This window comes from Mustela putorius, unplaced genomic scaffold, assembly GCF_011764305.1.
Source record: "Mustela putorius furo isolate JIRA1106 unplaced genomic scaffold, ASM1176430v1.1 tig00003853_pilon_pilon_pilon, whole genome shotgun sequence".
Taxonomy (NCBI): domain Eukaryota; kingdom Metazoa; phylum Chordata; class Mammalia; order Carnivora; family Mustelidae; genus Mustela; species Mustela putorius.
Window position 1 is genome coordinate 32,626,937 of NW_025422005.1, and position 16,945 is coordinate 32,643,881.

The 16,945-nt window shown below is 42.1% G+C and overlaps 2 protein-coding genes across 6 annotated transcripts in view; both read left to right on the forward strand.

Annotated features, from left to right (window-relative positions):
• The first annotated feature begins 14 nt into the window (after positions 1 to 14).
• PPCS (phosphopantothenoylcysteine synthetase) lies at positions 15 to 3,697 on the forward strand. 4 transcript variants are annotated; one of them, XM_004740632.3, is made up of 3 exons: positions 15 to 611; positions 799 to 902; positions 2,834 to 3,697. In XM_004740632.3, the coding sequence occupies exons 1-3, from the start codon at positions 104 to 106 to the stop codon at positions 3,152 to 3,154; spliced, it is 933 nt and encodes a 310-aa protein (XP_004740689.1). In that variant the 5' UTR covers positions 15 to 103; the 3' UTR covers positions 3,155 to 3,697. The 4 variants fall into 4 exon arrangements, with proteins under 4 accessions (XP_004740689.1, XP_004740690.1, XP_044920267.1 ...); XM_004740633.3 differs by having other exon boundaries at positions 49 to 583; XM_045064332.1 differs by lacking the exon at positions 799 to 902 and having other exon boundaries at positions 333 to 611.
• A 2,400-nt stretch (positions 3,698 to 6,097) lies between these two features.
• CCDC30 (coiled-coil domain containing 30) overlaps positions 6,098 to 16,945 on the forward strand; it is a 115,892-nt gene continuing 105,044 nt past the window's right edge. For both annotated transcript variants that reach the window (XM_045064333.1, XM_004740631.3), the window contains exons 1-4: positions 6,098 to 6,709; positions 9,758 to 9,813; positions 13,210 to 13,287; positions 16,011 to 16,131. In XM_045064333.1, the coding sequence (XP_044920268.1) occupies positions 13,270 to 13,287; positions 16,011 to 16,131 (139 nt within the window). In that variant the 5' untranslated portion in view covers positions 6,098 to 6,709; positions 9,758 to 9,813; positions 13,210 to 13,269. The remainder of the gene's footprint in view (positions 6,710 to 9,757; positions 9,814 to 13,209; positions 13,288 to 16,010; positions 16,132 to 16,945) is intronic.

Here is a 16,945-nt window from a genome sequence, read left to right on the forward strand (position 1 = left end):
CCCGCCCCCTCCCTAGTGCGGCTGCGCGGGGCCCGGGATTCGGGCAGGGCCGCGGCGCCGCGGGCAGCGGAGCGTGCGCGAGTGCGGGCGCGCCCCGGGACTGATGGCGGAAGTGGACCTGGTCGCCGAGTTTCCCAAACCTGCGAATGCTGCGCGCTATGCCGAGGTCATGGGTCGCTTCGTCGCCCGGCTGGGCGCGCAGGGCCGGCGAGTGGTGTTGATCACGTCCGGCGGCACCAAAGTTCCCCTGGAAGCCCGGCCAGTGCGCTTTCTGGACAACTTCAGCAGCGGGCGGCGCGGCGCTATCTCGGCCGAGGCCTTTCTGTCCGCGGGTTACGGGGTCTTGTTTCTCCACCGCGCTCGTTCCGCCTTCCCCTTTGCCCACCGCTTCCCGCCCCAGACCTGGCTGTCGGCGCTGCGGCCCTGCGGCGCAGCCCCTTCGGGCTTGCTGAGCCTGGAGGCCGAGGAGAATGCACTTCCGGGCTTCGCGGCTGCTCTGCGGAGCTACCAAGAGGCTGCAGCGGCCGGCACCTTCCTGGCCGTGGAGTTCACCACTTTGGCGGACTATTTGCATCTGCTGCAGGTTGCGGCCCAGGCGCTCAATCCGCTGGGTGCGTGCGTTTAGTAGGAGTTCAGGGTTTCCTGCAGGCAGAGCCTTTTTCCCCAGACACTTTCCCCCCAGACACCTTTGCCCTCACCTTTTCATTACCCGCAGTCTAACGGCCGGGCAGCCTGAGTTGAAAGGAGCTGATCCCATATCCCACTCCGATTTATTACACCCTGTGCTTCTCTCTGCAGGCTCTTCTGCGATGTTTTACCTGGCTGCGGCCGTGTCAGATTTCTATGTTCCTGTCTCAGAAATGCCTGAACACAAGATCCAGTCATCTAGGGGCCCACTGCAGGTGATGGGCGCTTCTCTTCCAGAGATCCGATCCCCTATAATCAGTCTTGGGTTAATTTCCTCTTGATCTGGAGATGGCCTTTCTGCATTCCATATGTGATAGGCCCTAGGGATACAGATGAATAAGACACCGCCCTCCCTCAAGAACCTCACAATCTAGTGAGGGAGCTGGATACAGACATAATTACAGTACAGAGTGATAAATGCTCTAGTAGAGGTACGTACAAAGTGAAGTCAGAGTATGGGGTGAGTGAATCTTGGGGAAGTCAAGGAAGGCTTCTTGGAGGAGATGACATAAACTGGGTTTTAAAAAGATGTACTGAGAGTATAGCAAACAAAGTAGGGAAGGTCATTCCAGAAATAGTACAAATTGGAATTTGGAAATGAACAGTGTGCTGTGAAATGAAGTTGTTCGATAAGGTTAGAGAGCAGGGAGAGAGGGGCACAAGGTGGGTGGGCAGACCGAGGAGAGCTTATTTCGTAGAAGATTTTGCATTCCTTCTTAAGTAGCTTGGACTTCATCCTGTGGAGCTAAGGAAAACAAGTAGGCGAATGAGATAAACTTTTTGTTTGAAAAGAATATTCTAGCATCAGTATGAAAGGTGAATTAGAGAGTAGTGGTTGCAGGTTAGGTGACGATTGCTGTAGTTTAAGCAAAGGGTATGGAGTGGCTAGTGGTGTGGTTGAGATCTTGAGGTGATCTGGCATACTGGAACCTGAGACAATTCTTAATCATTTATGTTCAAGCAGAATTTAAATAGGAGAAACTACCTGTGAGACACTTGCTGACTTTGTAGGACACTTCATTTGTTCATTTCTGCAACAGATACTTATTCAGTGCCTACTATATGCCAAGTACTGTAGTAGGACCTGGAGATAAAGCAATGTTAAGAAACATACTGTGCCCTTAGTTGCATACATTCTTCAGAGACTGTAAATATGTCAGATGCATATTATGTTAGGTAATGAAAAATAGTAAGCAGAAAAATTAAGTGGGGAATGGGAATATAATCCCTCTCACTGCTTGCTAACTTTCTGAAATCCTGATATTATCAGAGTAATTTCACACTTTGAAAATTTTGGGAGATTTAATTTATCCTGTATTTTTTTAAAAGATTTATTTATTTATTTATTTGACAGAGATATCACAAGTAGGCAGAGAGGCTGGCAGAGAGAGAGGGGGATGCAGGCTCCCCACTGAGATCCCAATGGTGGTGGTGGGGGGGTGGATCCCAGTACCCTGAGATCATGACCGGAGCTGAAGACAGGGTTAACCCACTGAGCCACCCAGGTGCCCCTCTCCTGTGTATTTTAGTTCTTTCTTGAAAGAACACAAACCAACTCAGCATTCTTAGATGGTATCAAGAATGGTATAGTAGGAATTTTGATCAAGTGAAAATAAAATCCGTTCTCTTTCTTCAGTGCTAAGATATGAGTGACAGTTTTTAAATGGAGTCCAGTAGCCATTCTACTGGTACAAGGAATGTTTTAGGTTAAGAGATTTAAAAACCCAGCATTATACTTCTGCCAAAGTTAATTTGCATTATGGATTTGTGTGAATCGATTAGTTTATTTGAGTCTTTGGTTTAAAATAAGGGGAATACTTAAGAAAATATAATGCTATTTTTCAGAGCTCAGTTAATGGTGATGAGGGTAGTAGGGCAAGGTTAATTCATAAGACATGATTTGTCTCAGAATTTGTATGAAGCCTTGGAATTAGGTATTCTTATTATGGAGGATTATCCTTCGCTTACAGAACCAAGGCTTCTAAGCTAAGCATTTAAAATGCTCTGAAAAGTTTGACAATAAAAAATCCCACTTAAATTTGACATCGCTAGAAATCTGAGTCCCTGCTTCCTTAGTTTCCCATGAGACTGACCTACTAGATATTGACCTTTGTTTGCTTATTAAGCTTTTCTTTTTCCAATACAGATAACAATGAAGATGGTGCCAAAAATGCTTTCTCCTTTGGTTAAAGACTGGGCTCCCAAAGCATTTATAATTTCCTTTAAGTTGGAGACTGACCCTTCCATCGTAATTGATCGTGCACGGAATGCTTTGGAAGTTTATCGACATCAAGTGGTGGTGGCCAATAGCCTTGAGTCACGACACTCCTCTGTGGTTATTTTAACGAAAGACTCCGAAACCAAGATATTGCTATCAGAGGAAGAAGTAGAAAAAGGCATAGACATAGAAGAGAAGATAGTGAGTGATCTTCAGTCTCGACACACAGCTTTTATACATGACAACTGAAGTTAAAAGCCTTTGTAGGATCAAAAATTGTTCAGTGGGAAAAAAATTGTTCAGTGAATCAGGGCGTATATTCTAAGTGGTAAAAACAAGTACTTTGCTTTCATGAAGACAAAATATGAAGGGAAAGAAACAGTGAGTGGTATGCAGGTGAAGGTAGTTTGGTATTTGTCTATTAAAGGTCATTTCATACACAATAAGGATGAAAACAAAAACAAAGCAATTATGACCAAACCACCTGACGCACTTACCTGATTATCACCTGGATTTTGAAAATGAACACGAGCTGTTCGTCACCTTTAGAAAAAGAGCTTATTGGGAATTATATTCCCCAGCGTGTACATGTGAGGCCTGAATATCAACCTTCTTCATACTATGAGAAGGATTATGGATGCATGAATGGCCATGCCTTAAAGATCAAATATTTCTTGATGCCTACTATGTGGTAGGCCCTGAGGATTATGAGGATTAAAACGATGAATAAATATGTCTGGGAAATGGGTGTATGAAAAATAAAGTGCAATAAAGCGTGTGCCCAAAAGCCAACATGATGGAAATGATGTTTTTTGGGAATTTATCGAAGGGGAGTACAAGAGAAGGACACTTCCCTTAAGATAGGTTACCTTTAGAATGATGAGCTTCCCATACATTTACTTTTTGCTCCTTTTCTTAGGTTGACTCTCTATTTGAGTTAACAGTTTACCTTTCAAATATTTTATAATTGTGCTTAATGGAAACTTGGCTTCTACCTGGGGCAAGGAAGGGGCCTATTTGTGATTTCTGCCCTGAGGGAAGCTTTACTATATGGTAAGGAGTAGAGGCTTTGGAGCCATCTCAGCCAAGCTGGGCCTTTCGAGCTGTATCACCTATTAGTTTTGTAAGCTCAGACTCATGACTTAATCTCAAGTTATTCATTTATGAAATAGAGATAATAAGCCTCTCTGCTGAATAGTGCCCTTTGTTGTGAGGCTTAAGTAAAACAGTGAAGATACAGCATTAGTCATCTGGTGTCTGGCATGTAAATTTTTTAGCTGCACATAAATTTTTCTCAGCAAGGCAGTATTCTGATGGTGCCTTGCATGATCCCTGAATTCTTGAGTTTTCAAAGCTTCTGTTACTGTCCTGGGCTTTGGGTTGGGAGTGCATGAGAAATGTGGCTCAGAAAAATCCCCTAAATGATCTGTAGGATGGTCCAGAGTGCATGTTGAGAAACTACCATCAATAAATAGGTAGAAGCGGTAAATACACTTCATGTATTTGATTTAAAATGCAATTAGCAATATTTCATGGAGTTGGGAAGAGTAACCCAATGTGATGGCAGTGGTGCGATAAATTGCAGTTGAAAAGATTTGAGCAAAGATGCATTGAAATATGTCACTAAATCAAGAAATGTGCCTTTCAAGCAGAGGGAAAATAACTGCAGCAATCAGCACTGTTCTGGAAGCAGCAGTCCCATGGAACAAAAATTTTAACTTAAGGTCCAATTAGCAAAATCTCAAAGACAACAGGCTCTGTCATCCTGTTTGAATGTCCAATGAGGGTAAATGGAGTGAAAACTAGAAGTGATGTTGGTTTCTACCATCTATTACTTCCCTTGGGAACCATTTCCTATCCTGTATTGTTAGGCTTAAACAAACACCTTTTTCCTACATGGAATTATTTAAAGTGTTTTCCAATTCAGTTTAATTTCCATTTGGAGCACTTAAACAGTATTACACATGTTAAAATTCCAGGAGGTTTTTTGTTTGTTCGTTTTTTTTTTTTTAAGATTTTATTTATTTATTTGACAGAGATCACAAGGAGGCAGAGAAGCAGGCAGAGAGAGAGAGAGGAGGAAGCAGGCTCCCCACTCAGCAGAGAGCCCGATGCGGGGCCTGATCCCAGGACCCTGGGATCATGACCTGAGCCAAAGGCAGAGGCTTTAACCCACCGAGCCACCCAGGCGCCCCTGTTTTTTCGTTTTAAACAGCAAAGAGAGGAGCGTGCAGAGAAAGAAAGAATGAAAGGGAATGCGAATCAATGAGAGCAAATGGGAAAGCACTTGATCTGGATTGGAGGACCAAGAATTGTTTCCCTGAGGAAGTGACACTTGATCCGGTAAGTAGGAGTTAAGTGGACTGGAAGTGGTGAGTATTTTAGATCAGAGAAAACACACTTGTAAGGTGGAAATGGTTGAAGTACTTCCATAAAGTAAGGGGTGAGATCTGTCCAGATAACTGGCAAAGCTTTGGAAAGGGTCCTATGTGGAACTAAAATAAGACTGAAATGCGGGTACCTAGTTAAGATATCAGCAAAGCAAGGACCCCCCAAAATGGGTCAAATCAAGCTTTGGTGAACTAACCAGAATCTTGCCATTAAGAGCATTCAAATGAACATGTTATATACCAAGCCTCTCTTCAGTTGTCAATTTGAAATTTTATTTTGCACAACATAGGTGGAGGACCGGTTCACTTAAACTGAATTTTCAGTGCTTAGGACTTCTAAAGGGCTTCTGTCTTTGGGACAATTCTAGTCAAATCCAATTTCTTCATTTTTATAACAATAAAGTCAGATCCGAAAAATGTGATTTGTCTTAGGCGCCCCAGGTAGTGACAGATCTAGGCTTAAAATTCACAACTCCTAACCCTCTCCCTTTTAAGAATGAAGTTACTTCTAGATAAATAGAACCAAGGTTATTAAGCCGGGTCTCCACTTAAGGCCTGGCGGGAAGCTATTTGAGAGTTGTAAATGCCTGGGACGAAACCTAACTTCAAAGTAGGAAAAGTGCTTCTATGTTGTTACCGTGGTTACTGCAAAGCCAATGGAATGAGGCGTACTTTCGTTTCTGTCTAAAAGCCCCGCCCCACGACCCGACGGCCAATGGTGTGCACTGTCTCCACAGGAAGAGCATCCGCTGAGCCAATGGTGCGCGTCGTTTCTATAGTTCCCGCCGGAAGGACGCCTCGGCGTCTCTGCGGCAAGAGCGGTTGCTATGACGCCCGGGCGTGGGTAAGCACCTGCCGCTGGCCGCTGAGCAGCTGTGGAGCCCAGTGAGCCGGGACCCTCGCGGCACTCTACGAAAGTGTCCTGCCTGGTTTCTGAGATTCCCGCGGTTCTGCCTTAGCCCCGAGGAGGAAGGCGCCTTCTCTGCGCTCTTTTTCTGCATTCCAGGTCTTTCCCGCTTCTCTCGCTAGTGTGACCCGAAACCGGAGAAGAGCCTCTCCTGGCTCTGCCTTTATAGTGGCGGGCCGGAGTGATTCTGCTTGAAGAAGGGACCCAGCCGCCACAGGCCTTTAGAATTAGGCCGTCTGCCCTTTTTAGAGAGGGCTTGCAACCCGTCGGTTAAGTGGGCGCCCCTTTTCTCACCGCCCCGGCGAAGACTCAGCCCTGCACAGACCACGGCGCCTGGTGGGCCTGGCCGGTGCCGAGTCCTCCGAGCTACGGCTTCCCCTGGTCGTAGGCTTGTGAACAAAGAACTGCCGTTTTCCGCTTATTCGCCCTAGGTTCATCATGCAGAACCTTAAATGCCGATGAAGCTCTGGAGAGGCCTTCTGTATCTTCAGCATCGGACGTCATCAAGTCAGTTACCTTCTGCCTTTCGAGCTACGATCTCATCCGCTTCTCTCATCACCCTCAGCACCAGTTTTCTCATCCTGCTCATTCCACAGCCATTTTCACCCTTTCTTGTCCACGCTGCACATCACTGAATGTCCATTCGTCTCCACCACCTCTGCCATCTGTAGACCACCTCCCTCTGATTTCCTACTACAATGCTTTGGGTAGCTAAGTATTCCACATTCTTCAGCTCTGGAATCCTTTGGAAGATTTTCTTTGTTTCTCTGCACTGTGGCCAGCTTCCTGTCTTGGTTAAACTAACTAACATGGAGAAGCGCGCTTTGGTAAATACAAACAGTGAATTCCTACAAGCGTAGTGTGTTTTGAAACTGAGGGGGAAAAATCAAAATGCGTTTTTAGGCCCATTCCACGCTCATATAAAGAAAGATTGTTCCTTGCTCAAGTGAATATTCTGTTAGATTTACATGATGTATTTATGCATGTGAAAAGATCATTCAGAATGATCATGCAACCGGATTTCAACTTTAAGCCCATATGAATGCAGTGCCTTGATACCATCAAATTTTCTGGAGAGGAGATGCTTAAAATAGTTCTTGTGCCTTCTCTTCATGTCAGTTCCTTTTCTTTTCTTTCTTTCTTTTTTTTTTTTAAGATTTATTTATTCATTTTAGAGAGTACACATATGTATGGGGGAGGGGGCAGAGAGAGTGGGAGAAACAGTGACACTCACTGAGTGGGAGGATGGGGATCCCCAGGGACCATGAGATCAAGACCTGAGAGGAAATCAAGAGTTGGCTGCCCAACCCACTGAGCCACCCAGGTGCTCCTTCATGTCAGTTTCTTAATAGGAAAACATTCTTTATGACCTGAGCCAAGAAACAGAAACAATGAGGAGGAATGATTGAAAATAAATATTTTTGGCAACGAAGCAGGCTTAATAGTCCTAAAAAGACTGGAACATAGAACTTTAAAAAAATAGAATGAGATTCATTTAGAGCCAGTGCAGTTTTCTTTTAGTTGAAAAACTTTAATTTGTCTTAGCGTTTGTGTTCCTCATTGAGTCTCACTATTTCTTTTTCTGTATTCAGGTTAAGTGTAAACTTATTTTGAATATATGTACTTTTTGCAGGTACTTTGGGGGCTTCAGCTTTCTCTTCTATAATGGATTGGAGAAGAAAAAAAAAGTTCTAGGGATACCTGGGTGGTACAGTCGGTTGGGCGGGTCTCCCACTCCCTCTGCCCCCTCTCCCATACATATGTGTACTCTTGATTTTGGCTGAGGTCATGATCTCAGGATGGTGAGATCAAGCTCCAAGATCAGTGTGGTATCTGCTTGAGATTCTCTCTCTCCCTCTGCTCCTCCCAAAGCTCACACTCTAAATTAATTAATTAATTAATTAGTTCTTTAAAAAAAAAGAGGAGAAGTTCTGAAACTTTATCCATTTTTCACATTTAATGGATAAATTCTAACTTTTGAAAAGCACAGGGTTAGGTGCTGTATTTTAAGGATCTTACCTTTCCCCTTCCAGTATGTATTTACTGAATAAACATCATTAGGGAGCACTGAAAAGTAACTTTTTAAGAACTTTCCACTCACCCTAGGACAGTGGCTCTAAACCCAGGGGGTGATCTTGTTCCCCATGAGACATTTGGCAAAGGATGGAGATATTTCCGTTTGTCACAGCTGGGGATATGTTAACTGGCATCTACTTGGCAGAGTATATCCTGCTATGCACAGAACATCTCCCAACAATAAGAATGATCCAGCCCAAATGTCAGTGACACTGAGGTTAAGAAACCCTATCCCAACATATCAAGTTCATTTTCTGTTCTGGGTCAGCCCTTGCTAACAAGTGTACATTTTTACATAGCTGTAATGCTAGTGTACATTTTTGCCTTTCTTTTCCTCTTTATTTTGTATCTTAAGCATTTAAACATTGCTACATTGCCTTCAGTTTTTTGAAAAGTATTTTTCTCCTCATTTTACTTGGGAATTGAGAAGGAAAAAACTGTGTATAACATGTATCATATTTAAGATGCCTAGAATTTTAAAATTATATTTGTGTAGAAAGGAGAAAGATGGTTAAGGTGAACAGCCTGTCTGGGTATATCAGTTTTTGTGGCCATGCTATTTACTTTTGTTCTTTAATGTCACTGTAAGACCGTGAGATCCAAAACTTATCTTTTCCTCAGAGCCGGAAGATGTGCTCTAGCACGAGATATGGTCCTGACTCCTTCATTGTACTTTGAGGGCACCTGTAAGGGAAATAAGAACAAGAAACAATGACTCTGCGCCCATCTCCTTACCCTCTTTCCATTTAAAATTCTTTGTCTCTGTCTTAGTTTGTTTTGACAACTTTACCAACTCATTCCTTACATCTGGAAGTTGGGGTGGGGGGGGGGCAAAAACTTTTTAAGATAGTTAATGAACATTTATTCAGTATCTAGTCTGGAGAGAATAGTTTGTTGTGTGCTTTGTTATGTGGGTTATTTTATGCGCAGTTTAGATGTTAGAGCATTTATAATTCAAATAATGGATTTTTAAAAAAGATTTTATTTAAGAGAGAGAGAGAGAGCATGAGTCAGGGGGAGAGGCAGAGGGAGAGGGAGAGGAAGAAGAAGACTCCCTGCTCAGCGGGGAAATCGTCGGAGACTCAAAGATTGCTTCTCTCATGATATTATATTATCTGTGGCAGTTTGCCTCTACCCCATGTATCCAGGATGGGCTGCTCAAGCTTCAGCGATCTTATGTGTATTCCAGCCAGTAGAATGGAAGCAGTAGTGAGGAAGAGTGATCCCATTCTTTTCAGGGCACTTCCTAGAGGTGGCGCACAATTCCATTTACAACCCCATTGGTGAGAACTTAGGCCACAGGGCTGTATCTTCCAGGAAGGCAGGCGGCTGTATGATCATTCAAGAAACCAGTTATCTTATGCTGCGGGAAAAGGGAAGAATAAATATTGGGGGACAACTGGCAGTCTTTTCCACTAGCACTTGTGTTTGTTGTAATTTCAGTGTGTTTCTGTTTCTTCCCATTTTTTTTTTCCCTAGATAGAGCTGGAGCTTAGCAAAGATGGATTATTATTTAACCCTAACAACCCCATGAGGTAGGCATTGTTATTAATCCATTTTATTGGGGGGGGTAGATAAAAGTTTAAAGAAGTTAGGTGACTTGCTTAGTCACAAAGCTATAAAGTGGCAGAGCCAGGGTTTGAACCAAGGTATATCAGACTCCTATATCCGTGCTGTTAATCACCATGATGGTGAGAAAGGCAGAGAGCCAAAGTCTGGATTCTTAGGAATGGCAGCATCTCAAGGGGCTGTGGAAGAAGAGGAGCCCAGGAAGAACGGAGAGAAGAAGGGGCCAAAGAGGTAAGAGTAAAAACAGGAGAAGTGGTAAGTGATATTTTGAGTATAGTGGTAAGAACAGATGTCAAAATGCAGTTGAGGAGGAGAGGGGAAGACAATTTGAAAGGAGGACAGTAGCTTCAGAGAAATGTGGTGGGGTCAAAGGAGGGTAATTTTTGTATCTTTTTTTTTTTTTTTAGATTTTATTTATTTATTTGACAGACGGATCACAAGTAGGCAGAGAGGCAGGCAGAGAGAGGAGGAAGCAGGCTCCCCGCAGAGCAGAGAGCCCGATGCGGGGCTCGATCCCAGGACCCTGCGATCATGACCCGAGCCGAAGGCAGCGTCCTAACTCACTGAGCCACCCAGGCGCCCCTGTATCTTTATTTTTAAGACCAAAAACATCCCTTACTTTTGAGAGAGAAAGGGTGAGAGCCTGTGTGGGGAGGGGCAGAGAGAGAGAGGGAATCTTTTTTTTTTTTTAAGCTTTTATTTATTTATTTGACAGACAGATCACAAGTAGGTAGAGAGGCAGAGAGAGAGGAGGAAGCAGGCCCTCCGCTGAGCAGAGAGCCCAACATAGGGCTTGATCCCAGGACTCTGGGATCATGACCGGAGCCGAAAGTCAGGAGTCTGACACTTAACCGACTGAGCCAAGCTGGCAGCCCAAGGCCAGAAGCATCTTGAGTGAAGGGCAAGAGATCAGTAGTGAGGGAGATGATGAGTATAAAGAAAAGAAAAAACTTCCTTGAAGAACCAGTATGGGATGGGAACTCGAACACAGGTGAAGAGATTTGCTTTGACCAGGAGGATGGAAGTCTCCTCCACTGAGCAGAGAAAGAGAACAAGGTCTCTCAAGATAAAGGCTAATACCTCGGTATAGAAGCTGACAGAGTTTTATGATGACTTTAGTTTCACTAGTGCTGTGGGAGACAAGGTCATCTGCCAAGAGGGGAGAGGCGAGAGTGGTTGGAGATTGATGGGAGAGATGGAAGTTCTGAATAGTTGCCGAGTGAAATGGTAGCAGAATCTGGTAAAGAATGCATGGACTGATCTAGCAAGACAGAAGCTTGGCTCAGGTTGCAGACCATGAATTTGTAGTGCCTCCAGTCCGCTCACTTGTTTTATATTTCTCTATTAGCCCTCAGCAAACTACAATAGATAAAGAACAGTTAAATGGTCAAACTTTTCCAGGGCTGGGGTTTTCAGAGAAGGTGGTTCGAGGGGCAAGATAACTGGTGATATTGATGACAGATTGCAGTGATCAGCTGTTGGCTCCAGGCTTGAGGGGAAAAGCCAAAAGTAACTGGTAGTTTGAGAGATGTAATGGTGGAGGGACTGAGGTCTCACTGTCATTGTAGAATAAGCACAGCTTAAGAGAACAGTCACTTTACCCCCATCAGTATGGCTTTGTTATATATATAAAACAAATATAAAAAGTATTAGCAAAGATATGACAAAGCATTGTGTGGTGGGAACATAAAATGGTGCAGCTGGTTTGGAAAACAGTAGGACAGCTCCTCAAAGATTTGTTAAACAGAGTTATAGGACAGCAACAGACAGCAATCTAGTTTAGGCATATATCCCAAACAACTGAAAGCAGGGGCTTAAACAGATACCTGTAACCCGTGCTCACAACAGTGTTCATTCACACCAGCTGAAAAGTAGAAATAGCTCAACTGTCCATGAACCAGTGAATGAATAAACAAAATGTGATACAAACACACACACACACACACACACACACACACACACACTCACACATGCACCCATCCACACACTGGAATCGTATTCAGCCTTTAAAAGGGAGAAGGAAAATACGAGTGGGGACCAGATGATGGAAGTGAGGAGCACAAGAATAATGTTAGCTGTAAGTCATGAGGCGAACACATGGGGTACTAAGATTCAGACCTGAATCCTTTTTTCTCTCAGTGTGAGGTTCAGATGATAAATAGAATTCTATATCTTGTCCACTTAAACTGCTGATGTGAAAATAACACTGAAAAACTTAGCAAGAAAGGAGAAAAATAATACAAATAATGAAGAAAGCAAAACAGTATAGTTTGTGTGGACTATCTGCAGTACAGTAATAATTATGCAGATCACTACAATTCGGTCAGATTAACTTCATTAAAAGTTGTATCTGGGGGTGCCTGGGTGGTTCAGTTGGTTAAGTGTCTGCCTTCAGCTCAGGTCACAATCCTGGAGTCCTGGGATCGAGCCCCGAGTTGTGCTCCCTGCTCAGTGAGGAGTCTGCTTACTCCCCCACCCCCTGTTCCTCTCCCTGCTTGTGCTCTCTCTCTCAAATAAATAATCAAAATCTTGTAAAAAAAAAAAAAAAAGCTATGTTTGATTATAACCGCAAGTCCTAGTCACAGCTAGAGATTCTAGTAACAGAAACACAAATAAAACTTCAATCAGAAATTTATCTTTCACCTAGCATTAAAGTGTGAGCTCTTTTGTAGCTTAAAGAACTTATTGATGACAGGCTTATATCAAGAAGTTCTGGAAGAGAACTGAATGATTTGAAAGTCACCAGAAATTTTAAGCTATGTTCAGTGAGTACAGTAATCCCTTGATAGTACAGAATCCGTGAGCTCTCTAGTTTCCAGAGGAGTCCTTTTTTCTCTCAAATTCAACTGAGGGGAAAAAAAGCTTCTTTGGAATTTATAACTTTTCAAGGGGCCCTTGGGCAATTTTCTGATTACTAAATTGCAAACTTCAAAACTGGGCACACAGAAAAGCTTGTATTTTTTTAAAAATACACATTTGCATTATATATAATGTCATCATTTCTTATTTTAGAAGATGTTATGAAGCTGTTTGAAATTTTAATTTTCTTTGTGTTATTGGATATTCATGTAAATGTCCATCCTAACCGGATAAGATACCCATTAATTAACAGGAGAGCTAAACTACTTTGTACAGAGTCTAACTGTAGGTATACATGCATGTCAGCTTTCTTGCGTGCTCAGTTGTGTGTGTGTGTGTGTGTGTGTGTGTGTTGTATGCATGTATGTACATACACATACGCTATCTCTTTCACCAACGGAGAAATTCAGATAGAATATGTATTTCACCATCTTGAGAAAGAAGGGGTTGAATCCCTTGTTGCTACAGAAGAACCACTCTATTTTATTTGGTGCTTATTTTAGAACAGTGAAGACAGGCTGAGCACTGCTACCAGAAATTTAGAAGAACTTACAGCGAAGCACATGGAAGAAATGAAAGAAGTAAGAGCTAATAACATAAAGTTTTAAGATACTGTGGTTTTGTTCATTGTCCTTCATTAAACCGACATGTTAAAAACCAACATCTGAATATTACTGTGTAGTTTGCAAAAGCACTTGCATGTACTTTTTTTCCCTAAAATGTTCCAATAGTCTGTATCCATTTCCTGTAGAGATGTACAAGATGTTACCAAGAGATGATGACTGGTTGGACATCCAAAGAGGTCTGCTCAAGGTGGTTTTCATTACCTTTGTAAATTCATCCTGTTTCAATAACCCACCCTTTAGCTGACTCTCTTGCTTGTCGCTTGCAGGCTTAGAAACCTGATTAGTCAGTGGATCTGTTTCTCAAAGGTGACCTTATATTATTAACTACACTCACAGAGATGTTTGTGAAAAAATAGATACCAGCTTACTAGTGGGCAAAAAGAAATGTAATTGCCACAAGAACCAGACATGCATGTCATGTGGCTGATGGATTCTTTCTCTCCAGGTACACTGCATTACAGATGTTTACTTGCGGAACAAGTATTCTAATTTTTTTTAACGTAACAGTATTCATTGTTTTTGCACCACACCAAGTGCTCCATGCAATGCGTGCCCTCCATAATACCCACCACCTGGCTCCCCCAACCTCCCACCCCCTGCCCCTTCAAAACCCTCAGGTTGTTTTTCAGAGTCCATAGTCTCTCATTGTTCACCTCCCCTTCCAATTTCCCTCAACTGCCTTCTCCTCTCCATCTCCCCATGACCTCCATGTCATTTGTTATGCTCCACAAAAAAGGGAAACCATATGATAACTGACTCTTTCTGCTTGACTTATTTCACTCAGCATAATCTCTTCCAGTCCTGTCCATGTTGCTACAAAAGTTGGGTATTCATCCTTTCTGATGGAGGCATAATACTCCATAGTATATATGGACCACATCTTCCTTATCCATTCATCTGTTGAAGGGCATCTTGGTTCTAATTTATATAGCACTGACTGAGATGGCCTGATTTCCACAATAGGTCTCTCTATACCTGCCTTTATTTCTGGACCTTTTATAGATTAGAACGTGGCAGGGTATCTAGCTAGCCCTTAGAGGAGTAGATAATGACATCTTTTGACTTTCTTATCACTCTTTTGGTGTTTCCAATACTGGTTAACCCACTTTTTTTTTAACATGTTCTTTTCTTTAAATGAGTTAAGAAATTCTCTCAAGTTGCTTAGAAATCATTCTGTTGTGTTTCAGCATCTCAGCTCAGATAGGCAACTTACTGATTTTTAAATTTAACTTTTAGAGGACAGCGTGATTTCCAAACTCTTAAAAAAGAATGCAGCTCCTTTAGATCAGAAGCAGGACAACATAATAAACCATGAACTTTAACATTAGGCAAATGGGTGTGAAAAATTGCCTTTAGTACTGTCTTTCTGTGTAGCCTTGGGCAAGTTAGTTAACTTCTTTGAACTTGACATTCCTCATAGGTAAAATGTGGATGATTACCTCTTCAAAGAGATGTGTGAGGTTTACACAGGTTAAGGTCCATAAAACATTTTACGCACACGTGCTTGACTCCTAGCAGGTATTCCATCAATTATAGCTGTTAATTATTAGAAATAGGTACTATTGTTCCTGCCATTTTGAAGAGAAAGAAAGTGAAGATTAGCAGGAAATTATGAATTTGGGTGGCAGTGCATAGTTACCTCTGCTATATACCATTCAGCTCTTTGTTCATTTTATGAGGGGTTGCGCAATAGATTTCAACACAATTCAGCAAAATGCAATTACTTTGTTAGCCTACTTTTTTTTTTTTAATTTATTTATTTGACAGAGAGAGGTCACAAGCAGGCAGAGAGTAGGCAGAGAGAGAGGGGGGAAGCAGGCTCCCTGCTGGGCAGAGAGTCTGATTCGGGGCTCAATCCCAGGACCCTGTGATCATGACTTGAGCAGAAGGCAGAGGCTTAATCCACTGAGCCACCCAGGCACCCCATGTTAGTCTACTTTTAAGCAATTTCGCAGATAGGTAAGAGCTTAGCCTCTGGGTCTGGCCCTGCGGAGTGTGAAGTCTAGCCCCTCTCCTTATTTTCTGCATGACAATGCAAATCTCTTAGCCTCTTAACAGCCTGCTTCTTCCCCTATAAAGTGGGAGGATAACAGTCTCAGAGGATTGTGGTGAAAATGAAATATTTGATGTCCTTAATACAGTGCCTGGGGCATTGAGCTAGCTTTTAATCTATTATTATGAGCCACATAAAAGTGCCTTTTATGAAGTTACCATATTAACCAAAAGCTATTTTTAAAAACACCCTGTATTTTAGTACAATCTTCTATTAACATTTCAGACATCTTAATCATCATTGTTAGCATAGGACGGTAAACAATTATTGTGGAGATTTTTCTCTGTTCGTGGGTATCATGCTATATTGCCTACACAGTAGATAAGGAGACTTGATTTGAAACCTGGCAAGTTAATGGAAAAAAAAAATTAGATATTGTGACTGTCCCAGAAATTTGTAGAGCTGTGTCATCATATCTATGGGTAACAGTGTCTGATAAAATGAAACGGCTGAAAGGAAGTTTAGGGAGGGAGACTCACACTTAAGGAAAGCCAAGATTTCTGTTTATTTCTTATAGACCGGATCGTATGGTGATCTCTCAATGATTCTTTCACTTCATAGATTTGATATGGGTTACTGTGTGAATCATGGACTAAGAGTAAGAAAATGTATTGTTTTCTTGTAGGTGGAAAAGTATGCAAACCATGTCCATAACTTAACAGAGGAAAGAGAAGCATCTTCTCACAGTTGTGAAGAGGAAAACAAAGAGCTTAGAAATGTGGTTAAAGAGCTCCAACCGAGACAGGGTATTTTTCCCTTTTGTTAACAGTGAGAAGCTTATTTTTTTTTTCTACTTATAGAAAGAATATGTGACAATTATAGAAATGTGGGAAATGTATAAAAGTAAAAGGAAGGGGGAAAATTACAATTTTCCACTCCAAGAAAAGTACTTATCCTGTTTGAGTGTATTTTAAACTATCGTTCTGAAATAGTCGGGAATGTTTGTGAGAGAGGACAAGATGGTTATTTCCTCCAATGTCTATTCTAGCACTTAACACACTGTGTCACAGTGACCTGTGTCAGCTCCATTGGGGCAGAGATCATGCCCTGGTCTTAGTGGTTTCTGTGTTTCCCACAGCACCTGCCTTGTAAAGTGCCTAGCATATTAAGGACTCAGGAAATATTTATTAAGTACTACAAAGCTGCAAGTGAGAACATGGATAGGACACCTTTAGAATATTCTAATATTCTGCTAATGGAAGTTTTTCCTTTATTTTGGATATCAGGTAGAAAGGTTAAGTTAAGCATAGGACCTCTATTTCATATGTACTGCACTCTTGTTTCATTGATTTTCCGGTCTTGTTTTCCATTGAATATGTGGAGTTTTCTTCTGCTGGTTTAAAAGATTGCATTCTATTTTTGTCTGTATGGTGGTTGCATTTTTAAGAGCTTTCAAATTTCTTCTGGCTTTCTTAGTTATTCTCAGCAAGAGGGATGTTCAGGGCCCTAATCTGCCATTCTGTGAGAAATGGAAGATACTGTGTGTCCTGCTGCCAGTATAAATTAGTTTATGAAGGATTGGTAAATAGGGGAATTATGCCATTTTATTGTTATTTATTT